The sequence below is a fragment of the Mycteria americana genome, chromosome 7 (assembly GCF_035582795.1).
Source record: "Mycteria americana isolate JAX WOST 10 ecotype Jacksonville Zoo and Gardens chromosome 7, USCA_MyAme_1.0, whole genome shotgun sequence".
Taxonomy (NCBI): Eukaryota; Metazoa; Chordata; class Aves; order Ciconiiformes; family Ciconiidae; genus Mycteria; species Mycteria americana.
The window spans coordinates 59,491,106-59,518,311 of record NC_134371.1 but is presented as its reverse complement, the minus strand read 5'-3'; the positions used below and the strand labels follow the sequence as shown (position 1 = coordinate 59,518,311).

Sequence of the window (27,206 nt, the reverse complement as noted above, 5' to 3'; positions counted from 1 at the left end):
TGAGCTTATGCTGGCAATGAGCCAGTTGCTTATAGGAATATTTTATCAACAAAGATGCAAGCAGCAAGAAACTAAAAGGTTCATTTAGCATTGTTCATTAGCATCATCTAAGAAAAAGACATATGGCTGTGAAGTCAAATCACACCGGTGGTCACCTAAAAGAACAATAAAAACACAGAGAAGCAAAAATTCAGAGCTAGAAACACACAGGCAGCATTTTAAATAATATATCCCTGATATTTTGTTACCAAACAAAAAAATAAGAGTTCATTATTTCTCATTTTGATGGTCAGAATAAGAAATGTTATTTACTTCAGCACTGATAAGCTAGGGCTAGAATTTTAACCTTGAAGAAAACAAAGTACCTGCTAGTTCATTATCTAAAATGAACATCAGAGATGCTTCCTGGCTATAGAGCCTTATAAAGATTATTTTGAAAGCACTGAAATAAGTTGCGATTTTTTTCTAACCAAAAGGTATTTTCTAATTAAAAAATAGAAAATAGTCAAAAAAGAAGATGATTAGTATTCACTCTGTGTCCCCTAATGCATTACGCAAACTTTTGAGTTAAAATATGAATTCTAGAAAGAAATTAATGCTTTCATATTTGAAAAGTCATTCCAGATCACGAGGGGTTAGCTGTGTTGAAATGAATAAATAAAACATCAACAACTTTGTATTATTTGAAATATGAGCCATGCAATTGGAAAGCCCCCCCCATAAGTTATATTATGCAAAAAATAATAATTCATGTTTTTGCATCCATTTATACTGCTGAAGCAAACTTATTCTTTCAAATCAAGTCCTTTTGTTTTCTCCTTTTCTCATCTACAACAATTTAGGCAAAATAACTTAAAAATGTAACTAATTTAATCAGGTGTCTGTTTTGAAAATGAAAAGCTAGACCATGACTGCCAAATGATACAGAAAAGCAAAAGGAAAAACAAGGATTACAAAAATCACACACAACTTGTAACAGCCACTCAGCCATCATCTCTGCACAGCGCTGCTCTTCCAAGATCCTCAGTAAAACTGCCTCTTCTTGTTTCCTTCTCGCGCAGGACAGCCCAGACATCCCTACAGCCGTCTTGTTTACAATCTGTCCCAAGGACAATATCTGGAAACCAGAGGGTTATATAGCCAAGCACTGCCTGCCGCTTCCATGTGCCTTGGTGTGAGCCATGCCATCTAATTAGCAGTTCCCAATGACGACATGCTTGTCTGAAGGTTGCTGGTAGCATTTCAGGGTTTCCCCCCCTCCGCCTCCCAAGGGGAGGAGGGAGAAGCTATAGGGGTTGTGGGTACAGGCTGATGCCATTCCTACACACATTGCCAGGGACACGTGTACAGCAGGTAGCAACGGGTAATTTACAAACCGATTCCCTTATCTGAAAGACCCATCCGTCACTAACTGTAGCTACTGGGGCATGAAATTAAAATCACTGTCCTCCCCTGGGGTTCAGCAGGACCAATAACTGGGATATGCAAGTCACAACACTGTAATTGAGCTAATATACTGATGGAAACCAAAACAATAGACCTGCAATGCCAAGAACCAATAAATTTATGCTCAGGCTTATATTAAGAAAGCAATCCCAATCAGAATATCCATTTGCCAATGTGCAGCATCAGTCACTGCAGTATAATACTAACACTCTGCCCTGTTTCTTTTGTTCTGTGCCCAGAAACACCTGTAATCCTTCACCTTCCTCACCAATTGGCTACACCTACACAAAAGCCATTAAACTTCTTTTGGTGAGTTTTACCTCGTCAATTCAATCAAGTAATAACTGACTATAACCTTTTTTTACCCAGGAACCTGAGCTCCCATCCCATCCTCTAACCCCACCCCACAGTAACAGATAAAGAATTGAATGTCATATTCTTTTTAATAAAAGTGCTGTATCTTATTTTTCAATTTTTTAACTTTAAGTGTGAAGTGTAACATTCAAGTTCATGTTTGCCAAAATAAAGACAATCTTTTAAATTCATTTTTACTTCAGGATAATTCCAATGATGCAATAAGCAATAGGTTTTTCTGGCTAAAAGACAATATTTCACGGTCCAAACAAGGGAAAATATCTCATTTGTCATAACTAATGAGATTTGTTGGTATTTCATTACAAAAGCCAGGATCTAAAAACTTTTAAAAGCTTTCTGGTTTTGTATATTTAAACAGCTCATTATTTACATACTCAGTTACTCTATTTTATGGATACATTTTTACAACATAGATTCAAACTACAAGACATTAAATCAAGTTTTCTTTCTATCGTTTGAAGTACTGTGAGAGTTTAGTCTGTTACCGCGTGTCAGAATCAGCACCTTAAAAAAGAATTTCGAGAGAATCCGTTCTTTCACAGTAAAACCGTATGAAAATCCATGGGTATTCCTGCCACTTGCTGACCTGCTGCTGTTCATTTCCTTATTCACCAATAAATCATCTTCCCAATCTTTCTATACCTTACAAAAATATACCATAAAACTATATATCCTACTGCACAGACCATACAACTTCCCAAGTAGAAGAGCTTTTTTGATGACCTTCCAGTTGGTATTTTTATATAGTGTGTAACTCTGCATGATGCATTAAAAGCTAAGCAAAGGTAAAGACCCTGCACTCAAGTGTGGCATAATCTTATATTGACTCCAAACTTCTTGCGTTTCAGGTAAGTCCTCCAAAAGAAATATTATCGCCAATTTCTATATATTTAGACTGAAACGTCCCAATTATTTCCTTTTAGAATGCAGTCTGAAGGGCAAAGCACAGATGGGAAAGCAGGGGAAAACAAGTACTTTTTAAATATTAAAATATAAAAGAAAAGACAAGGAACTATGATAGGACAGAGAAGACAAATGCGAAATATGTGGAATGAAGTCTTTGGCATTCCTCTGCTGTCTTCAATTTCTTTGTCCTCTTCCTTCCCAGCCTGTTCTGCCTCCCTTGTCTCTCTAAGCTTTCCCTTTAATCGTCTCTAGCCCACCTCACTTCCTGAAGTAAATCAATTAAACTTAAGAGCTGACCCTTCTCTCACCCCCGCTCTGCAAAAGATGCTAAGGAGGAAGAGGTCAAAGCAAGCCCTGAATGTCAATTCCTGAACAAGCCCAGAGATGACCATTGTATCTTCTCTAATAACAGTTCAATGTCATCTTTTCCTGTGCTTAGGAGTAGCAGTATAATGCATGTAGGATCAAAGGGAAAAGGACATTTAAGAAGTGTGTTTTGAGGATTTGTTCTGAGGGAGGGGAGAGGAAAGGAAAAAGCAGATTTATCTGACCCACACCTTCTCCGAGATCCTGATTAAGCTCTTCAGGCCAGAAGACAGGCCTGAAAGTGCAGAATGAAAGTGGCCAGACCCATTTTATTGCTCTCTTAATTCCTTATGGTATGAGAAATCATTGTCCACACACACAGGAGGAAACTCTAGCAGTGGGAGAATGTCAAGTTCCAAGTAGCTGCTACCAGAAGCAGTAAACACACTGTAGTCCCCTTGCACCCCCTGAAATGTAAGCTATTTTGCCGAGCATACACACCCACTTTTAGTGAAATCTTTTCAACTTCCAAACCATCACCCAAAGAGGCCTGATCCCTTATTTCATAGCCGACGTGTGTTCATATCCTGCTTCTAGACTCTGCAGATAGAAGGTGGACCCACTGGCATGTGCTCACCTGGCTGCAGGAAATCCCTCTGTCTCCCCTTTTCACTGCCAGCCCTACGATGCCTGCCCTGCACATGCAGGACTGCTCACGCACCTCCGCCAGCCCGCAGCCAGCCGTCGCTGGGCCCAGCAGTAATGGCTGGGTGATGCTTATCCTGCCCAGGAAGGCTACGCTGCCACTTTCAAACTCCAGAAACATTTTCCTCTCTTGTGAAGACTATGAATACCGAACAATTTCTTTGACTTAGATGCAGTTTTTCCAGCCCTGTATTGTGGCATCAATGGTCAAACTCTTGCACGGCATCCAAAGAACACCACTTTTACCAGGAAACACATTTTTTACTATTAAATGCATCCACAGTGGTTACTGATATCCCATAGGCAGACAACCATGCAAGGCCCTTGAAAGATATTCCCTACTTCTCTTGATCTGTCAAAATTATATTCCTCATCCAGGCAGAACACCACAAAACCAAACATGAGTCATTTTTCTCCCATGCATAACAAATATCAGGGAAATTACAGCCACACTCATATAAATGGGGTAGCCAAAGATTTTAGCTGATACAAGGGAAGATTCTGCAGTTTTCACAAAGCTTTTTAATACAATAATTGTATATTAATATCATACTTTTATTCATCTGCCATTTTCTAATGTCTGGAAAGAGTGGCAAAGGGGCACAAACTAGTGCAATTCATGCCAGTGGGTTGGCAAACTGATCAATGACATATAAACACATCTTCACCAAATAGATTAAAAATCATGACAGAAAATAAATTATTTCAGGCATTCTGTTTCTAGGTGTCTCCGTGATATTTGTTATCTGAGACCGCGATCTTTATAAATCCTGTGTTTTCAGCTTGCTATCTCCTTAAATGAAAGCTTAGGAAGACATTCCCAAACAGAGGTCTGGACCCAGCAACTGGTAATTGCACTGAGTCTTCACAACAGTTATAGCATAAATTCTAAGAGATTTTTTGAATTTAATATTATTTTCCTTTTAAAGGAAAAGAGCAATTTTTAATGAGTAGCTAAAGCATACTGAGCATGCATTAAAATTGTGCCCCATGTGTATTTTCATATGCTTTGAACACCACAAAACACATTGAAGTACTAAAAAACCCACAACTGGATTAAGTTCAGCTCAAGAAAATCTTTTATGAAAAATTAATAGCAACACTACAAACTATGGTGTTTTCACTCCTGGAAGGCACTATTGTAATTAATAAGTCATTCAGAGTCTTGAAGTACATGAAAGAAAAGTTCAGTAATTTTCTTCATCTGGATGAACCCAATTTTCATAAATTGTAAAGACTGCCTTTGACTTGCTCATATGCATATTTAACTTTTCTACAAACGAAGTACACAGGTGAAGTGATTTGCTCAAATCTGTCCGTGGTACATCAAAAGCAGACTGGAACAACTCAGATCTGACACCCCTACCCGCTGCCTTTCCCCTGGAATCTACATTGTCTCTCCTACAATCAAAGCTCTGGCTTATTGTTTAAAGTTTCAATCAAAATAATATATTCTACTTTCCAGAGAGCACTTACATCCTGGAGAAGTTTCTCCAAGTTTTCCTGCAGCTCATAAAAGTACCGAGAAGTAATAAGACCTTCACGTGATTTATCTAGGCAATCTCTGGCCAGTTCAATAACTTGATGATGAATGAAACTTAGGACCCCATCTGCCAATTGCAGCACGTTCTCTGGAGCATTAGAGGCAATAAACTCAGCCAGCCGTTCTTCCATCTGCGCTGTGGCCTAAGAGTACAGAATAACAAGAAATTACTCTTAAATTTTACTATCCCAGAACTTAAAACATAAACAAGTAGGGTGCTAAAGTAACATATTCGCAATTCCAAGAAGCGCGAGGCTTAAAAAAATATTCCAAAATACAGTAGCATTTTGCTGAGAATAAAAATAGCGTACCATAGGCAAAAGTTATGTTCACATGAACAAACAACAAAAATTAATCCAAACACACTTTCTGAAAATGCAAATGACCATAAAAATATCTTATCCTGAGGCTGTATTCCTCCCTGCATCTCCAGAGTAAGGATATAAGATATGAGGCGGTTTTCAGAACATTTAGGCAAGACCATGGAAGCTGAAAATCATTGCCCCAAGCAACAGACACATGGCATTTCTATCACTACAAGCCCTGATATCCTGTCTCCAGAGAAAGATCTATTTTTGCTATTGGTAGAACAGGAAGGAATGGCCATATCGACAGCTCTGGGATACATGATTTTCTACACTCATTTCAATGAGATGTTAACTTTCAAAGCTTGATTCCACAGATTTCAATATTCAGCTTTTTAAAAACACACACACACTTATTTTCACTGCAGATCACTTCAGCACGTTTCCATGTAACTGAATTCAGATTGACTTTTCTAAAAATCCAAATCTATCTTTGTTGCTTCACTGGTACCAAAAGCCCCAGTGGCAAACTTGTTTTTTGCCAAAAACTCCAGTATAATTTGGAATGACTTTAAAAGAAAACTTTGCATTTCCAATATGTAAATGGAAAGCCTACCAAAACCAAAGAAGTTTGGATCAGTATACAGCAAATTTAAAGCAGTTATACAGGGAATATTGAGAGAATGTTATTCAACTTATTTTGAAATTACTCTTTAAAACAGCTTTTTAAAGCATATATGAAAATAAGCAAAACATCCCTCTTCCAGCCTTGATCTGACTCGGAATTTAAAGAAAAAGACAAGGATTAGTTAAAAATATATGGACAGCCAAAGCATGGCCCTTCTCACTCTTGTGAGTGTTTGTCATGCCAATAAAAGACATGAGAAATTTAGTAAATATGAAATACATACACAAATACACAAAGCTTTTCACCCTTTTCCACCTGAATCTCTCTATACATTCAATCTGTTTCTTCTACTGCAGAATTAATGTATGAAGCAGAGAGGGCAGCTTCAAACTCTCAGCAAACTGCACTGCTTGGAAATGAGACGTAAGAGCTGGGCTCCTTCTCCAACAAGCACTGCAAATTAATTCTGAGCTTGGTCACAAGTTCATTGAATGCATTATTCAAAAAGTGATTCCTTACCTTTGGAAACCTTTCTTTGTACACATGATTCATCATTATTATTTCACTGTCAAAGGAAATTGGGGAGCGACCGGGGCTAGAGGAGAAAAGAAAGTACGTTATAATTTACAGATATCACATCAAAAGCCTCCCAAATCCAGTGCTGGTCATAATGCTGCCACGCTGACTGTAGCCTTTCCAAAGCTTTGACTTCACTTCAGTAATGGACAGACGCTTAACTTCACAGAAAATCCGAGCAAGCAATGGCAGCCTACAGTCATCTGAAAACTGCTAACACTTCTGTCTTCATGTGAACTCAGGCAGAAACGCACCTATTTTCAGTGAATGCAAGCCCTAACATACAAGCATGTAAAAACCCAGTGCATTTGTTGCAGGTACATTTGTTATTTCCCTTGTTCTCTTACTGCCCTCCATGGCAGTGGTTGCAGCCCTGCTCAGAAAGAAACCACTATTATCTCTGGAGTCTCTAGTGCCAGAAAGGAGCAGAGTAAAATGAAACAAGGAATTTGAGATGACTTGCTTTCCTTTGTCTGAAGAATACCACACTATAGGAGGGATGCATGAGCAGTGTTATTCAACTAAATCTCCTATATAAATACCACAAGCAATAGGAACAGAATACTTTTATGAAAAGTGCACTCCCTTGAGGCATGTTACACCACGGATGCATATGCATGTATGCATAGGTTAGCAAGCAACTTCAAGGCACGCCAAAAAACAGGACACTAAATCTTGACAAACTGCATTTATATTACTGTTTGGGGTTTTTTTTTAAAGAAGAGTTGCATCTCATTTCATCACATCTGATGGTATGCAATGCTCTGACTCGTTCTGCCACTGAGGACAGCCGGAGTGAGGTAATGCAGATAATCCCTAGCTACAGGATCGCCTACAGCATCTCATTTCTCTGGTTACCTTGTTTTAATGTTCAAGACAAGCAAGGACTTCAATTACTTGGCATCTTACATGATCACTGGCTTTATAATTTTAAGAATACTACATTTTGCTAAAAATATTTTCTCTATGTCAAAAAATACAGTTTTATCTTGAATGAGTTCAAACATCTTAAACTTTCTTGTGAAGGATGAAATGAATCTCTCTAAGTGGAATAAATGCATTTTAAACTTGGAATGCATTACAGTTACTACCTTGCTGCTAACCTATTTAAAGGAAAAAACATTCTTTGGGGAACATATATTTACAATTCAAAGAAAATTTAACTCACTGCCTCATGGAATATAGCAATACCAATCTCTTTTCATGCCTGGTGCTGGAATTCCATGAATTACATTGTGTCTTGTTTTTATTAAAGTTTATCCCTCAGCTTGGGAAAATGCACTTCAGATTAAATCTCCCACTGAATCCTTATGTTAAAGGAGAAAAACTGATTTGGATGTTTTGGATACCAAGTAAAAACACATTTTCATCAACTTTTTTGAAGAAAATATATGCCTTAGCTTGGTAGATAGCTATTTTTAATCAAGGAAAATTTTCTTAAAAAAGAGACTTACATTTATATTCATATGTAATGTCTAACGTAATAAAAAGAAGGGTAAAAACATTTAAATTTCAGACCTAGAAGCAAATTCCCCCGCACATCTAGCCTGCTATCTTTATCCTTTTTTCTCTAAGACCAAACAATCTGACACAAACACATGACATTTGTTTACTGGCAGTTCATATGAAGCTGAAGAACTTGGTGAATATAGTTATTGAAGAATTTATTTCTCTATAATGTATTATTTCTCTGTGTGATTTCAGTGAGGTATAAATTACAAGATACATAAGCCCTGTGATACTAACTACGGAAATAAGGAGCCGCATACATACTTCATTTTAACACTAAAGTAGTCCTACTAAAATTTGTGCATGCTTAAGTATTTGCTGTCTTAGGGCCACAATAAAACATGAGGGGTTTTGCCTTTTGCTTTCAAAGCACTTTATTCATATGGATACAGGAAATTAAGAGCTGTGCAGAAATCACGCTACTTGAGCTGTCCTGCCAGCAGATGTAGTGTTTTCTTAAGGAGAGCCACAGTGATATGGGAGTTTATTGGGTTTGCTTTTGTTTTTTATGATTCTGAAACAAAGTAATTTCTTTGCACAAGAGTCTACTGATTGGCAAGAAAGTAAACACTTATAATCCCTTAGCTTCCTTGGGCATTGGCAGTTTTCTCTCTCATCTTGGAAACTGATTAATGCCACTTTTTACCACCTAAAAAGGCAGAACATCCAAACAACTCCAGATAAAACCTGGGATCAAGGTTCAAATTGTCATTTTAAATAAAATTTACCCGATATAACAGGTCAAATTAAATGTCTAGCTGAGTATAGCAAGACTGCAACATAATATACTGCACCATAATTTTTTACGTTGATCCTTAGCCTGGGGAACTACAGAAATAATTAGATGGATAACTGACTAACTAACCAAAGGCTAGCTGCCAGGCACTGCTGGTTACTTTACAGCACCTTTGAGACACAACTAGGTGAAAAAGAAACCAGGACTGGGCAGATAACTGAATGCCACCAAGGGAGAACGTAAGGAAATTTAGAAAAAAGCAAAAAGGAGTTTAATACATTTTATTGGCATGACAGCTTTTCAAATGCAAAAGCTTCACACATCTATCTAGCACCAAAAAATTCACATACAGAACTAAACCGGTCTAACATTTCAAGCCTCACAAAGGAACAGATTATTTTCAGTAAAACAGAGGACAAATACTGTGCACGTGCATAACATTTTAAGACAAAAAGCAGGCTGCTTCTCTTTTCTTGGTGTAGATAGGTAGGTCAAAGAAATGATTATTGTCAGCGAGTTTCTCATTTCAGCAGAGCAGACATTAGAAGAATAACATCTGTCCCCTTAAGCTTAACAGCAGAATGAAAAACTACTCTCTCTTTTCCCCTTCTTCACCCTCCCTCCACTTTATGAAATGATGTGGTGGTAGACTTTCAGTGACATCTATCTCCTGCAAAGGTTTCTAGCCTTCAACTTGTCAAAACTCATGTGTCTATCTGGTGCTGGAAAGTGAAAATAGCTTACAGACAGCTATTTCAAGGAGTAGTGTTTATAGTAATAACTTAAATCTTACAAAATCTAGTTTAACTGTGACTAAATAAAACTGAGATGTTTAGGAATACCTAATTTCTCCTTCACTGTGACAGCTGTATTTGTTAGGAAAAAGCAGAGAAGCTAAAAGCGCTGTGCTCCCCTCTGCTTTTACCCTGTACATAAAGGTTTAATAAAGATGTATTTACAGCACATTAACAAAGTCAGAGTCCATAGGAAAATTAAAACCATAAGCCTTAATTTTCTGTCATTTCCAGACACACAAAATAAGAAATTTTAAAACTAGAGAGCTAAAGTTGTATGAAGCAGAAACTAAGTTAAACCTCCTGAAGATGAGCAGAGCATCAGCCTTCCTCTTCCCCCAAGAAATAAATATATAAATCTTTGATCTCATACAAATTACACTAATGCCAGAAGTAAGTCAGAAAACTCCCCCTGAAAAAAGAGACCATAAAGCAGAAGCAAATAGAGCCAATCTACATCTGTCCATCAAACTTCAGAGCAAATATGACTTGGTGCTTCACACAGACCACCACAATTAGACCTAATCCTGTTTCTGGACAGGACAATGACCAAAGGAGAACTGAACTCAGTAAAGCAGAATCCATCTGCTGAAGTCTGAATTTATGCACATGCACAGTAATAGTGAAATACAGTTTCCCACAGAATCACAACAATCTATACCATGGAGGAAATAATGCAGAAAATTAAACGTGTAACTTTAGATTATTTTTCAGTATTTATTCAAGGATCCTTCTTCCTGCATAATCATAACCAAACAGCACAAAGTCCACACTGGGCAGTTATTCTAGTGCTGCTAGAAAAAAGGGAATCTGAGGCAAAGCAGGGTATACAGTAATTCTTCTTCTTATGGAACAGGCAAGTGGTGAAACAGAACAGTAAAGAGTCTTTCTCACTGAGCGCTTTGAAAAGTCATTTCTGAGTTTGTTTACATACTTTTTAATTTTTTAAATTCATTTTTACAAACACTCAGCTTCAGCTACATTTAGTCTGCAGACAAATACTATTTGTGATTGGTCTTGTATCGCTGAAGTGTTTTCCCATTCAGCCCTTCTTTATACTAGGAGTAACATTCTTATGAATGTAAGGGGTTTTTTTATATTTATAAATAAAATAACAAATTAATAAATAATAATTATATATATATATGTATATATATGAGAGAACATTAAGGGAAAGGGAATACATTTCAATCAATCTCTCTGAAAGTAAGGACTAATGAGTTTTTTCTACAAACTTACGCAGGGGCTGCAGCTAGCTCTTTCCAATACTTGAGGTTTTTTTATACATGCCAACAAAGACTGAGACTGCTTTAGACAGAAAACACTAGAAAGTTAAAGTAATGAGCAGTACAGAAGGCAAATAAGAATACCCAGTTTTCCTTATAATGGAAAACCACAAAGATGGCGAGTGAAACCAAAAAGTTAACAAATTTAAAACCAATCACTTTGAAGAACTTTTTAAAATCTACTTCACAGAACTCACTGTCTTGAGAGAGAAAACAAAGAGACCAACATTATCTGTAATGTAGTTAGAATGTATTTTCATAAGCAAAGGATGCCTTATGCTTCAGAATATAAAACTATTATCCTTCTCTGGCAAATCCATGGCTGCATGAATCCCTGCTCTGCAGGGAGCACTGCCTGCTCCTCCACAGCTTGTGGCGTGGGCATTTTCTGAAAGCAGCAGCATGAAGTGATGAAACCACCAAGTAAAAGATTACTCAAGTGGTTAAAGCCGACACTTAAGTGCAGTCAGATGAGAGAGCTCCACAACCTGCAGGATCAATTTTTAAGACAAAAGTGGACTATGTGAGCCACTGGTGTGGTTCACAACACCTATTCCTTCTTCCCATCTTGGGTACTTTATTGTCAGAAGCCTTTTTTGGCAACTGGCATTTTCTAGGAGCTGTCTCTGTGTATTCTTAATGGCAGGATCTAGCATGTCGAAAGTCAGGTTGGAGGACTGCATTTAAAAAGCACTACCCAGCAAAGAGATGAAGGAGCATATTTGATTAAGGATGATCTCATCTACTTCAACTGTATAAAAATTCACTGCTACAATCTTCAACCCTTTTTCCCTAGGCAACATTATCCTGAAATACGAAAAGAGATCAAGAAAAATGGGCAGATTGGTAGGCTGAGTGACTGCACAAAGGCAGCTCCTGAAGAAGTCGTTATTAGTTAACTCTACTTTTATCTCTGACATTCTCCACACATTCCCACGTGTTAGCAACCACTAAAGGATGACAAGTAAAGAGAACCAGGAAAAGATGGAGGGCATCATCTCTCTAACTTAAAAAGAGTAATGATGCCAAGTTTAGTGCAAGAGTTCACACTCTCCATGCATTTTACTCCTCGGAGAAAAGATCTTCTCCAGGTAAAGCCCAGGATTGTTCTAAACAAAGTGAACGTAGCCTGAGCATCTCTTTGTTGGTCAATAACTGGAAGGATTTGAAGGCTGCATTACAAAAAAAAAGGAGAACAGTTGCGAGATGATATTTAGGAACTACTTCTGCAGGTAATAGAGAAATTTTCTCTTCTACTGAAGACATGCTGTAAGCACCAAAATAGGTGGGTCACATGGAAATACGTCCTTTCGTTTAGCATGTGAGTACTGGATCTATTGTGGGTGGATAAGAGAACAGTCTCCTGGCTTTAGCAACCACCTTTATAAGCACATCACACTTTTGGATTCCGCCATTGGTCTCAGGCTACCTCCTTCCCCCTGCACAGGAAAGAACCACTGCCATTTCTTTGATGTAGAAATTCGGGGGGATTTCAAACAAGGCATGATTAGTTAAGTGATGAGCATCTTCAAGCCACACTGGCAGAACACCTCAAGCAACAGAGGTGCTACCAATTTGTCAGTGTACATCAGCCAACGCTACACTCCACGACTATACGCTTTGTTACTTTTTTCATCCAGTTTGATCATTAAGACTGCTCTCTATGAACAGAACATTTGAAGCTAGATACAAGAAAATGGTAAATTTCTAGTCAAAGAAGTAGATTTCTCCAAAAGTTACATCTAGGCAATGCTCTCCTCTATCTGGGAGCATAAAAGGATTATCTGATACTTCTAAACAATCTTGGGTTACAGAGACCCTCAAAAACAACCGTTCCAGCATTTGACAATGACATCTTGAAATACCATTTCCTCTCTCATAAAAAGAGATGTAAGGCTGCAGTTATAAAGGATGAAAAATGAATACATGTTAACAATCAGTCATAAATATCAGACTATCTTTCAAATTACAAAGCTGTGACTGTCAATTAAGGAAAACGTCTGATGTATTTTGTTCATCTGCTTTGCATTAAAGCTGATCAAACAAGACCATTAAATGCCTATGAAAATATTACATTTTTAGGAAATTCCTGCTTAATTTTCAACACATTAACTGCTCAGATTTTATTTTTTCATTTTTTAAGTAAGTAAAAATATCCTCTCACCAAGTGAGCTAACTCTGTCATGGGGGCAAATACATAAGCAAGCTGTGCAGTAAATAAGATCTGGTCTTCACGTATTTCAGTACTTGTTCGTTTACAAGGACACGCTACCCTCTGTCAAAGAGGGTATTTACTCCTGCAAACATTGCTCCAATTGGTTGGATTGACATATCAATTTTCCTTTGAGGTGCAAGGGCCAGCATGAATGCTTGGTAGTGGCAAGGGTGCTTTAGTGTCACACAGCATCACAGTACTAGCAATAAGCAAAATGAAAAACAAATCAGGCACTGTAAGTTTAAAAAATTAAATTACTTCATTCTAAGCTTTGGAATACCAATAAGGCTGGCCATTATCACACTGAAAACCAGAGAGAGCTAGAGAAAGCATTCAAGGGAGGAAGAAGATTAATCACATAGTTATATGACACACTGAATTAATCTAGTCTCATTACAAATTATAAACCTACTATATGATAACTCTGCTTTTAAATTGGCTCACAGAGGTAAAATTCTCAGCAAATTGATAATCTGTATTAACAAGGAAAAAAATAAAATTGGGCTCTTCATTTTATTGTTTATATCATTCTTGCATTAGCAAGAGTGTCTTATACTTCATTATGCCAACAGTAACATGTCTGTGTTAGAAAGGACAATAATTACTTTAGTGATGTGTTGCCTACCTACAGTAGCTGTCTTATCTATAAAGAATTAGTACTACTACAGTTACACTACTCAGCGATAGTCAGCGTTAAGAGTGACAGTAAGAGGACTGAAGTAGGACTATCGTTCAAAGAGACTTAGTACAAATCATATAACTAGTCTTTTACTACATGGCAATTTGCGGAGATCACAGGCTAAGTGTACTACTACCCACAAGTACTTACCTGCTCCTGTAGATTACTGTGTAACTACACTTAGTAGATCCATATGCAATTACCATGCAGCCTGCACTGAAGTTCAGAACATACAAATAATTACAAATAATCATGAAAGGTCAGCTCTGCCATGACACAATACTCCCCATGGATTTTTTTGTTATCTTGGCCTGTTTCACTTCCTTCCATTACAAACCCTGGCCTAGGTCCTGAGCTGGACACACTAGTTCAGTATTTCCAGCTGGCAGAATCTGAATCTTGTCCATTAATTTCTGAATCTTGTCCATTAATTTAAAGGTAATATCCACCTCTGACACCCTCAGATGAGAAGCAGAAGGGAGACTTCACTTCCTTGTCCCCTTCTTGTATAAATCCTTTTTCTTTCACAAGATGCTGCGTCTAGAGGTACGCATCTCTAGACTTTCATTCACTTCATCCAGCACTAAATGCATAGCAAAACTTAAGGCTTTTGCCATGATACAAAATGTTTGTGGATTTATTCCACATAATTGTTAGAGACCTGCAAGAAAGATTGCCCAGAGAGTCTGTGGTATCTCTGTCCTTGGAGATATTCAAAAGCCGTCTGGATGTGGTCCTGGGCAATCTGCTCAAGCAGGGGTTTTGACAAGATGACTTTCAGAGGTCCTTTCCAACCTCAGTCATCCTGTAATTCTCTGAAAGATGAAGATCTAGTTGCTTCTGGTTTTAAGCACGGAAAAGTCAACTGCACAAGGAAATAAGCCCTGGATAGCTATCTTTGAACAACCAGTTCTCTGAAGCAACAGTAAAAATTATTCAACTGCTAATGCAGGAGAAATGTTTTCAGCACTATTACAAAATTGCTCTTGGGTGCAATTCCATTTAAGGTTTTGATTTCATCTACTCTAGTTTTCACACCCCTTCAGAAGCACTGCTGGAAAAGTTATTCACAGTGACTGTAACCACTTCCTTATATTAATGCAGCAAAATTCTAAGAAACTTCAGTAAAGGAAATCTACATCCTATAGATTTAGTCCGAGATGCTTGTGGATCATGTTTTCATAGAGTTATTGATACAAAAGTCAGAGATACGAAAGCAGGCTATGCTAACCATTTTGCAACCCAAAACCTCAGCATCGAATGTAAAAAAAATATATGCTTTCTGATTAGGTGAGGTGGGTTAAATGTTGATTAAAACAATTTCAAAAACGTGTAGCAAAACAACTACAAATGACTATTCCTAGATCTGAAAGCACACATAGAAATGCAATACATGTGTCCAACATCTTAAAAATACAACAAACAACCTGAAGCTCACCTGAGACTGCGAGATCGAGGCCTCAAGGCTGGAGAATGGCGGCCTTCCTCATCAGTGATGCTCTCAGTACTGAAATGTTTTGTCAGGAAATGAAGTTCATCTGCCGTGGGCTGAAAGGGCAGCTGGTGCAGCTTCTCCTGAGATGAGCATGATGACTGAGTACAGAAAAAAATACAGAAAAGAAATGCACTAAACGCATGCATAGGGGTCAGCTAATGAATGGAAGAGGAACGGATTCTGCCAGACACTGCACACTCCAGCGGAAAAGAAAGCTACTTATCAGACCAGGTGCCTCTTTATTATTCTCATTAGGCTAAGCCAACCCATACGTACAATGACAGAGCTGGTGATATCAGGAAAACTTTGGGAGAAGGATAAGCCATTGCATCCGATTCTGGAACCATTACATCTGATCATGCAGGTAATTTACTATCAGGAGACAGAAAGGAAGGTACATGAGTACCAGTGCTACTCTGGAAAGGCCAAGGAGGTTCCTGGAGTGGTGAGCAACTTTCTTTCCTTTTCCCTCATGCTCTCTTAGCTCAGGAGTTTCACTGGCATGCAGAATGCTATGGAGCTGTGTAGACATGAGAGTTTTTGCTGATTATTGGCTCTCATTGGAAATTGCTATTGTAAACGGTCAGGATTTTATTTCTCCCTTCCTTTACCCATCAGGCTTCTTCTCTAACCAAGTAGGCAGTAATAAAATGAAAGTAGCTGACTTTGCAGAGTTGTAAGATTAACAGAGTTTCTTGTTATAAATAGCTTATTCATCTTTAAATAAGTTGATACATTTATATGACACACGTCCTGTGGTAATGATAGACATGAAACTTTTAATTTTTGAACCTTAAGAAACCTGAGATTAAAACAAATATTTGTGGGAAGTGTTAATAACATAAAATGTTGGATGTTCCAGGGGAAAAAGCTGTAGTTCAACTAACGAATGCATTTTTTCTTGTGTGATTTTTCAATGCCCCTTTCCAGTTTACAAAAGAAAATGTATTATGTAAGGACAAGTTAAAAATCCTCTTTAAAAACAAAGGGTGGGGGGTAGGGGGGTGAGGGGCGGAAGTGCTGAATAACCAGAGTAGGACTGAATAACACCAGTGGGTCTTATCAAAAGCATCATCCTAATCTAAGTTCCAAGGCTCCTTATTGATCTGATGAAATTAATTATGTACAATGTTCCAGTGGAAAAACTTTTCCTTTTGCTACAATGACCCTCACTCCAACTGGAAGGCACTGCATCCTAGTATCAGAAGTATTGGTAGGAGGGAATTATACATGATACAACATGTATGACCAAAGCTTTAACTCACCTAGCATGCTTTTCTAGATTTATTTGCTGTTGGTGGTTTTTGGAAAAGAAAGCTAAGAAGTATGGCCAAGCAACGAAAGTAAAATTCTGACAAGGCTTTTAACCAAGTCCTGCATGTTTGTAATGTTGATAGCAAAGAGAAAATAATCTGAAATCACCTAAAACAGGTACCTCCAAATTTGTCAAGAAGGTAACATCTACACTTGAACTGAAGTAAAACTAAGCAGATTGTTGCAGATCCTAGCATAGTCTTATCTAGAGAATTCTAGGCAAGACTGAGATGGAGATCTGAATGTGAGAACTTATAAACCTAAAGATCATATTCTTTGATAGAAATATAATTGGCTCCAGACCCCAGATCCACTCCCTCTGCACTGCACAGAGGTATTTACAGAAAAGAACCCCCTTGAAAGCCTTGGGACATGCACAAACTCCCCAGGCGTGACTGGAACAGGAAGCCACCACTTCCAATGTTTTCCTTCAGGCAGGTCTGGGTGCAGGGATCATGTTGGGAAGTCATCTCCAGCACAGTGTCCACACAGTGATGATTATCCAGATAGTGTATCAGCTTACACTGGTCTAATTCACACTGAAGTCAAGACAGAGAGTCTGGGTATTTGATAGCCCCTTTGCCCACAGCTGTTCTGCTGTGCGCACTGCTTATGCCAAATACAGGAAAGATTCTCCCCCTGTAGTACAGAATTATGCAAGCCCTGTTTGACTTTCAGAGCTTTCTTTGATGTCTTTCTTTGTGTCTTACACAATACAAGGAGCAGGAAGAAGTACCTGCCTATGAAAAAACAGCAACGCTTTTCAAAGAAAGGTACGTGTCAGTTGACATCCCATTCATGATGAATAACACGAATCCTGCAATAGAGCAGGAATTACTAAAGACGCTGTCTTACAAACCTGCATTAGCAGGTATTCAAGTTCTGGCATTACAAATACATGTCTTATTCAAAACAAAATTAAACTAAAACTACCACATTAAGAAAGGTTAGCACATAGATACTAGTTACGGGGGGGGGGGGGGGGGGGGGGGGGGGGGGGGGGGGGGAGGGATCAAAACCGATATTCTAGAAAAAGCATCAAAAACTTCGTCTCCCAACAGCAAAATCACTGCGGAAGCAGTGCTAGTCAACTCATGGATGACCCAACAAAATCCTCCTTCCACTTCCTCTCCTTAAAAGGAATCAGATCACAAAGTTTGTAATTCCAGAGAATAATTAAAGAGAGACCTGAAGATAAAGACCTGATGAGAAATGGACTTTCCTCTGCCAAGGGCTTCTCTAGCAGTCTTAAGCAATACAACCTTTCAATGAAAAAGAATGAAAGCGAAGTGAAACACTTCTGAAGTATTGATTTTTAAGTAATCACATCACTGTATTCAATATTTGCAGCAGACTAATACAAACATCTCCCTGGTGTCTTAATTACAGATGCAGTAAAAAAAAATTCAAGCTAATACTATAGTAGCTTATATATTAACTCTGCATCTAGCAAATGAATAGCAGATTAGACGTTTAAAAATAATTGTATATTGGCCCATTCAACTGACTGTTCTATATTCATCTAACCTGAAAGAAGGTCTTCTCCAGCTTTTTCAGTGTTGGTCTGATGAGATTTATCTGATCTTCACGATTTGTATGAAAAGGGTAAATGTGTATTTTTTAAAAGTGTAATCCCTCATTTGGAAGCCAAAAGTAAAGCAGAACCTACAGGTTTCCACTGACCTTAGAACAGCTAAATGTCTTGGTTTGTTCAGTTGGTTGGTGGAGCAGCTGATCCATGACCACAGAGATGCAGGTCAGCTCTAACTGCCATACAGAAACTCAGGCCACCAACACACAGAACTGACACTCTGCTTGATATTTCATTTCCTACTGATAAGTACACCAGAAAGAAGGTCTACCGGCTTCCTTCTGTCTCGCTTGAAAAAGAAATGTAATCTAGAGGACTGATCACACCAAATGGAAGGCCAAAATTCTGTTAAATGTGCATCTACAGCATTAATTCATTGTGCCCTTTTGACAAGACCCTTGCCTACTTCTTACTTCAGTTTAAAGTCTACACAGGAATAATACTGCTTATCAACTTCAGAGGTTTTATTCAGATCAATTCAAATTAATTCTAATCTATGAAATACTACGATAATAGCATTGTCATAGTAAGTAGTAAGTAGGATTGGCTTAGAAATGTAATACTAAGGGGGGAGGGCAGTGTCTCCTGGAATTACAGGTTTCAGTCTAACTATTTCCTGCAGGAAGGTGATTTCAGATCTACATATGACTATCAGTTCATGTTTCTCATTTATATCACCTCATTTTCTGTGCTTACAACCTTATAATACTTACACCATTTGAACTGATGCTTTCTATTTGACACGTCTATCTCAGAATTGTTGTTTGTTTTTTATTTTTTCTGGAAAAGTCTCAATCAAAATTATCTAGCTATTTCTGGGAACATGCCAAGAGACAAATATGCTTTCTTTCCCATGTCAGAAAGCTGAGAACTTTCTAAAAGTAGCTTTAACGTCCCTATTTCAAAGCAAGGACTGATACTTCCAACAGATCTTTTTTGTTAGTTTTCCTCTCTCCATGGGCATCTACCCAAAGGCTGGTCAAACTATAAACTCTTGAAAAACTAGTGATCACACCTGCAGGTAAGAAGGACTTAGATACTGCAGGCAGTTTGGTCTCCAAAGGTGTCATCTTCATGGGCATCTTGGAAATTCTCACAGTGGCAATCAATGATCAAACTATTTGGATGTCATCCATACAGAAAGTAACTGTACCTGCTGCCTGCTCTCATAGCTTGCACCCAGAAGAGGACCTAGCCACGGCTTATGCCCATAAAGACTTAACCTAAGACTATAAAGGCAAAAGCAGTGGCTCCTTTTTAACAGCTGCTCTCAGGTGCTTGAATATATAATATTGCTTGGCAGCGAAACCAGGGGCATCTTTTCCATGTTGATAATGAAATCTTCTGCCATGTTTTTCTGTGCTCCTGCCCATATATCTGTACAGACACACATACAGAGACTTCTCCCACAGGAGACTGAAAGTCTCCTGCATTCTAAGGAGACAAAAAAAACCCCAACAAAACAAAAACAAAAACAACCCAACAAACCAGCCCAACAAAAAAACAACTGTCTTGAAGGACAAAAAATAACAAATTCTGGAAATTGTGCAAACTAGAGTCTGCAGGAATGTGTCTGAACATATGAAGCTATAAAGATGAGATTAACATTGCAAAATCAAATTTTAATCATATCAATTTATACTAAAAGGAAACTTTTGACCCCAATTTCTTCTCTTGCTATATAGACTGAATTTAACACTCACCTCCTAAGGAACTGTGATGATAAATTTGTGTTTGAGAGGCACTAGAAAGTGTATGGATGAACTTAATAGAACAGCTCACAAGGAAAACAATGATTCAGTGTAAGATTTGCATAACATGGAGTACTGAGTCCTAATTAATGCAGGTATTACAATTATTAGGAACATACTCTAAACAGAACATATAAACCAAAACGATCAGTAGAAGTATTATGGAAAGAGGCAGTGATATGTGACCACACAGATGAAGACACTCACCATAACACACATACAAAAGCGTGTTACATTAACTCTGTACAGGTAGCCTTAACATTTCTAATTTCTCTATGCTTGGCTTTGCAAGGTTGTTATGTGGATAACTGCAACATCTGGTTTGCATAAACTAAAGGACAAGATTCATTGTATGGAGTACCTGAGAGTTATAAGGGTTAACACGGTGCTGCTACCTTACTGGTATTAATGACATACTAGCCTTTTGAAAGTACAGAACTCAAGCAAACTGCAGCCGGCCTTTCTAATGACATGTGTAAGAACTGAAAAGCTTCATTAGGAGGGTCAAATTATTGGAGTTAAGTAACAGATGTGGATTATCAGTTTTTCTTTCTGCTAGCCTGTTAGCAGAGGGTTTCATACTAAGAACTTGAAAGCAGACAAGAATTTCATTTCCCAGTTATAAAAAAGCTGAGAGCTGGCTAGTAATTATGCACTATCTCTTTGAGTCCTGCCACTTCTGACACATTGTGCGTCTCAACTGATCAGTCGAGCCAAGTGCTGCACTGGGATTTCACCAATGCTAAAGGCAAAGTGCAAGATGAAGGAGCTGGGAAATGGAGGAAAAAGCAGCAGAACCAATAACTAAAATAATTTTTAAAATAATTAGTATATTAAATAATGTTAGCAAAACAATGAAGAAAGATCAGATATTTTAGTAAAGACTCAGAAGCTGATTTGTTAGGGTGTGTTTGTACAAACTGAATTGCTTGAAAAAGTCTGTGCCACTTACTGAAACTGTTGAACTAGGAGTGTTTGTTCCATATCCAGATGAAGGAAGGGAGGCCAAGGACCAGCGGCGTCCATCCGTTCTGGGGAAAAGAAGCAAGGAAAATTACTGTCAGGGAGATATTGTGGCTAATACTTGGGGGAAATACACATTTTCCTCCCTCAAATCTCTTAACCTCACATTTTTACTAAAGTCTCAAGTTATTCAGATAAATCAGGTATCCTATTCACAACAAGTGAATTTTTTGTGAAAAAGCAGCTAGGGTACGTTTTAAAAGCAAAAGTAAGTGACCTTGGAAAAGATAAAGTCAATGGTCATCAGATTCCTGCATTAAGTAGCTGCTTTGTAAATATTACCAGTTGTGTAAAAATTGGAGTTTCTAAAACAGACAAATGAAATCAGCTCATTTCAAGCTTCTCTGAAAAAGACAGTCTTGCTGATGCAGTTCCTTGTCTTCCTAATAAAGTTTCAAATTGAGGAAAAAAATTCAGATTAGATCAAGAATCAACTGAAAGCAGACTTGTTTGTCTACCTAGTCAGAAGGCATTCTGCCTAGCACATTGCCTGACACAGCTGCTGAATTAAATCCACTACAGCAGATCTGAACAGAGCAGAGAGGTCCACTCAAAATACAGAGAAGATAGAAATCACAGAAATTCCACCTACGGCCTCTTTCTCCTCCAGTCGATATAATATTAGTAGTTATTTCCTTATCATAGCCAAAGAAACATGACCCTCAGGGAAAATAGCCAAAACATCCTGGAGATACTGAGGAAAAGGTCTTGTTTTACCAACATCAAAACTGAGGAACTGAGGAACTATACAACTGCTTTGAGAAGAATCAGTATTGCCCTCCTTGAAACTCTCCTCTCCCCCCAAAACCCGCCTCAGCAAGGATGGAAACTGAAGTACATTCAGCTCGGTCTCAGCGCTTTTTCTGCCTCTGATTTTATTTCAGTCTCGCATGCATTTTGTGTCCTATAACCTGTTTTGTTACATGTTGGGGTGGATGTTAAAGAAGTCTCTTCCTCACATCAGTCTCCACTTGTTTGTTTGATTACAGCAGATTTTCAGTAACTGGTCATAAAGTGAAGTTGAATTAGAACAGTTCACCGTTCTAACTTACTCTGGAAAGATTTGGGGGATTTTGGGTACACATACATTAATGCAAGTGCATTATAAAATAGGATGTTTGGCACAGGTCTGAAATAGTGCTTAGTGCTTATAAAAAACTCAACTGTTATCATCTTCACAGTAATATTTCTCATCTCACTACCCATATCCATGAAGTCTCATCTTCAGAAAAAAGTTCACTGCACACCCAGACATAAATGCCTGTTTATATTTTTTCCAGATCTAGTTCCTTTTATTTTCAGGCACTGATACACACCACTCCTCTTTGCCATCTACCTTAGAACAAGAGGGAAATAAACCCACTGTTCTACATCACTGAAAGAATATTATGGCAAGAGAGCTTTTTAAGAAGACTCATGCTTCATGCATTAAAACAAACAAAAAAAATCAAGCTGTAATGCAAATTTCTATTGCATGCATGTTATAGCTAAACCCCATTTAGCCACAGGTGGTGCTTTCTTTGGCAAGACAATTACATGTAAAAGAACAATCTCAAAAAATTTCAAGAGAAATTAAATTCCTTTCTTAACCCTGAAAAACAACAAATGTCAGCATTACAAAGTCGTTGCACGATGCGGTCAGTGACTGAACACCAAACTTCAATGATCTTCATTCAGCTTCTTGTAACATGCAGGGGTTCTGGGGAAATATTTAGGTCAATGCTTCAACCTCAGTTTGGACCCTCAGTCCCAAAGCAAGACAGTATGTTCCTGACTTCTCAAACAGTAGACAGGAATGCACAGGTCACTCATTTTTTGCAAAAGGAAAGCCTAATCCCTTTTTTACTGAGTTGCCTAAATTGTGTATTGACATTACTTCAGAATTTTCATTTTGACAAAGTTAACCAAAGAAGCCTTTCTCAATTAGAAAATTACAGGACACCTCTCTTCATGCTTGGGCTATTTTCTGCTGATGCAATCTAGGCAAGCAATGTGCTAAGCACTCAGGACAACACGTATCAGCTCTATTCTAGCAGAAAGAAGTGGGACAAGAGTAGAAATCTTCCAAATCAAAGGCCATGGGAAAAAGACTTTAAAAGAAAATTCCTCCTTCATTCATGCAAAACATGTCAAAGTTACTTCAATATTTTGTTAATAAACATATTTTTAAAGACACCTCATGCAATATTGCTTCAGGAAAAGATACTTGGAAATAAATTTTTAGGTCTTTTATTTTATTTATTATAGACCTTTTGCTAGCACAATAAAAATATGGAACAACAAATTTTGCCTTTAAAATGACATTTTAATTAGTTAATTAAGGAGGTATTTTTATGGCAGCTAAATGTTATTCAATGAACAGCAGATCAATTTCAAAACAAGAAGGTGCTAGAAGAACAATGCATCTTCTCCAGAGCACTACCTGTTTATCATTTTAAGCCAAAACACAAAGATTTCCTGTTTTGATTACCAAAGAATGGAAGCTGAATGCCTAAATGGGGTTATTACAGCATGAACTTGTTAGGGACACAGGCTTAGCTGCACAGAAGCATAGTTCATACACATACACAAACAACAGCAATACGATACACATTACCTGTCTGCTCTGTGTCCGTGGCTGTATGGAAGAAATTGTACAATGATAATGAGAGAGGGAGAAGTAAAAGATGCACATGTGATTTCTGAAAAAAAAAAACCCCTCATCTTCTGTTCCTGGTACTTCGCTAAGATCAGTTTTAGTGAATATGGACAGAATTAACCACACATTTCCTTATTCAAACAGGAGGATTCCTGAACATGCTAACTTTGTGGCTATGACACAATCACTGAAAGGGTGTCTAGAAAGGGATTTATGATTAACCACTAGTCAAACTAAGGACAATCTTGCAGTATATTGTAGTGAAATTGGCTTTACAATAAAAAGAGTTTTCCAAATGTGTTTCCTAGTCTGTCCCAAGAATCAACTCATCACAGGGCTATAATGAAAGAATGGAAATCACAAATGAAGTCCAAACAGGATAATAAATGAAGAAATTACAACAAATAGAAAAGGCAGAAAATCAGCAACAAATTATTTCTGTGATGGCAACGGGAGGAAATCAGGTAAGAACCATCTCTTAAGACCCACACAACACCAATCAAAAGGGTACAGTGAAATATCCGTTTGTCTGGGGTAAGAGAGCACCACACTTTCAATTACTTAATACCATCATATAGAAGTTATTCTGATACGACCATGTGATAATCTAATAAATATGTATCGGTACTGCTGTCATAGCTATTCAGGGTGTAATGCAAGTAGAAAATAGAAACAAGTTTCTAAAACAAGCTGTGCTTAAGTGTTCTTTTCAATGACAGAAAAAGTATAGACCACAACATGCATAGTGTAAAATGAACCAGAGTATTTGATAGGACAGACTTAACCTTTATTCATGTATTTCTTTAAAAATTAGATTTTAAACATGGAAAAGTATGGAAGGGCACTCTTCAGAGTTTTATTATTAAAACGTTTATTTTCTGCTTGGAATTTTAGAAAGCAATGATACTGAAACATCAAGTTGAAACATGATGTTGAAAAACTATGTTAAGTTTTGACAATGGTTTCAGCTGCAACTTTCCTCCTGTGTTCAAGGGTCCAGAACTCCAGGTACTGTGCAAACTGATAAAAATTCAGCTGACTTCAACACAACTTAATTGAATACACCCAGATCAGGCTCATATACCTCTTTAAAAATACAGATGGATGCCATGAGTCCATTTGAATTGTTTTACCAGCAGGTAAAACACTATTTTTTCCCCCCTGAGGCAACAGGAAAATACATATCCAGTCTGTCACATTTCACATGCTATCATAAAGTTTTTCCTTACATAAGACCTGAAAACCAAATTCTACTTCAGACTAATACAAACAGTATTCAAGGACACCAGGTCTTCTAGCAAATCACCTTAATGGAGAAATGCTCCAGGATTTACCTGCCGTTCAGATAAAGGGTGTACCTTATTTCATCAAATCCTAACCCTTTATTCTTCTTTGAAGTTTTGAGACCTATCCTTTTTCTAACTAGTCCTCAAGCTAAATCCACCGTTCTCAGAAAACTTACTTCCTCTCAGGATGATCACACGTTTCCCGTTCTCAGATCATTTTAAGAGAGACAGGGTTTTTTTTCCACCAAGGCAGAGTTTAGCCAATCCAAATTATCTTCTCCAGGCTTGAATCTATGATCCTGCTACTATGCCTGAACCCTGCTTGGGATCTCTTTTTTTCTTGTTCTTTATTTCTCCACAAAATTTAACTTTCTGTATCATTATCCATTTCTGCCTACCTGCTGGGATACGACATTCAATACACTATTTGTCTGCTTCTCCCAGCTGTCTTTATTCTTTCTATCCTATTCCTTACACTAAATTCATCACTATAGCATCAGATTTCTTTCCACCAGTTTGATATATGGCATGCCCAGCATTTGTCTAGTATTCACTGCAGGACAGATGATAGCTTCACTTTCAGGTCTCTCAGTGCTGCTCTTCTAGAAGTTCTTGTAGACTTGCAATTTCAATTATCAGCTATTTTCCTTGTTAGAGCATTAATGTACTCTTGACACCAATGCCCAAGACAGTAGAGAAAACTAAAAAGTTACTACCCGTCAGAAGGCAGTGAATGAATACACACACAGTTATGCATGCCTAATTTCAGGTATGTTTACGTCTTTGTGCAGACATAGCAAAGAAGATCAGTACACTTAGAATACACCTCAAATATTCAGTGAGAAGAGCATCTAGGACTACAACTAAGATATTATTATCCTAATCATAACTGGTTTTAATGTCATTATGACTAAATTATTTGTTATATCATCCTTCTGAGAGAACGTTGCCTCCTCTCTTGGCAGTATTGACTACTTAATTTACTTTATCTTCTTCTAGGTCTGAAAAGCACCTAATACTTTCTGATTGCTGCCAAGATGTAAATAAAATAAAACAAAACAAAACAGGAAACATCAGAGAAAGTAAAACACAATCAAAAAACTTCTAATCCATAGGCCATTTCTAAATAAAAGTATATAGACTATTTGCTTGCCAGTCCAAAGAGAACAGATCCTGCCTTACCTTCGGGCAGGAACAAAGGAAAAATGAGCAGGTGCATTTGGAGAGAAGTTCCTGGGACTGTCCAAAGGGCTACTACCTGTTTGAGAAAGTTAAAAAAAAAAAAAAAAAAAAATTTTCATTCACATTTGCAACAAACGGAGTAAGTTTTCACTGTGCAGAAAGACTTTCAACTGCAAGTTGTAGACACAAATAATTGAAAATATGGAGCTTTGAGTCTTTGAGCATTTGAGCATTAGTTTACTAAAGAAATGTTCCAACATGGATGTATCAGTATTTTTCCTCCTTTTAAAATAATTTAAGGTGTACATTTTCTTTCTTACTTTCAGGTAAGTAATGTATCACACATACACAATATAGTCTCTTAATATTGTGCAATGATTTCTGTATACAAGCTTTTCCTAACACTTCTCAATGAAAAACCTGAGTGAGAAATGACATTGATGACAGTTTCAGGAATAATAAATAGTAAGAAAGCATTTCTTCACAATGTATGTCAAGGCAGAACACAAAATTCACTGAGGAAAAAAAAAAGACATACCAAAGGAACTGCACATGATAATGAAAGGACTATACACATGTAAGATGATCAGGCTATAACGTATCAGCATTCACCCTAACTACCACTTTTCTGAAATAATCCTTCGACCATGAAAATGAAAGTTCCAGTGAATTTATACAGTGAGGAAAAAATAACACTTCATTTTCACTTGGCACAAGGATACTTTCTCTGGGCTTTGTCATATGATGTGCAAGCATATGGCTGGTAAGTGGTATATTGCAATTTATTTTATTTCAAAGTAAAAAGCGACCATTTCATAGAAAGCCCTTCTGAAAGCCAGAATCATTTACAGACTAACTGCAGAAACCTTTGAAAGTTATGGATTAATTAGAAGCTTCATGTCAGCGAGTGTGCTTTC

General features: G+C 37.6%; 1 protein-coding gene across 9 annotated transcripts in view; it reads right to left on the bottom strand.

The window, feature by feature from the left end:
• Positions 1–27,206, bottom strand: part of MAST2 (microtubule associated serine/threonine kinase 2) — a 199,586-nt gene that overhangs the window by 37,373 nt on the left and 135,007 nt on the right. For 3 of the 9 annotated variants that reach the window (XM_075508684.1, XM_075508689.1, XM_075508688.1), the window contains 6 exons: positions 26,290–26,365; positions 23,780–23,800; positions 21,113–21,191; positions 15,448–15,602; positions 6,734–6,809; positions 5,215–5,424 (listed from right to left, as the gene is read on the bottom strand). In XM_075508684.1, the coding sequence (XP_075364799.1) occupies positions 5,215–5,424; positions 6,734–6,809; positions 15,448–15,602; positions 21,113–21,191; positions 23,780–23,800; positions 26,290–26,365 (617 nt within the window). Of the gene's footprint in view, positions 1–5,214; positions 5,425–6,733; positions 6,810–15,447; positions 15,603–21,112; positions 21,192–23,779; positions 23,865–26,289; positions 26,366–27,206 lie in introns of all 9 variants that reach the window. The other 6 variants (XM_075508691.1, XM_075508692.1, XM_075508686.1 and 3 more) reach the window with 4 other exon arrangements.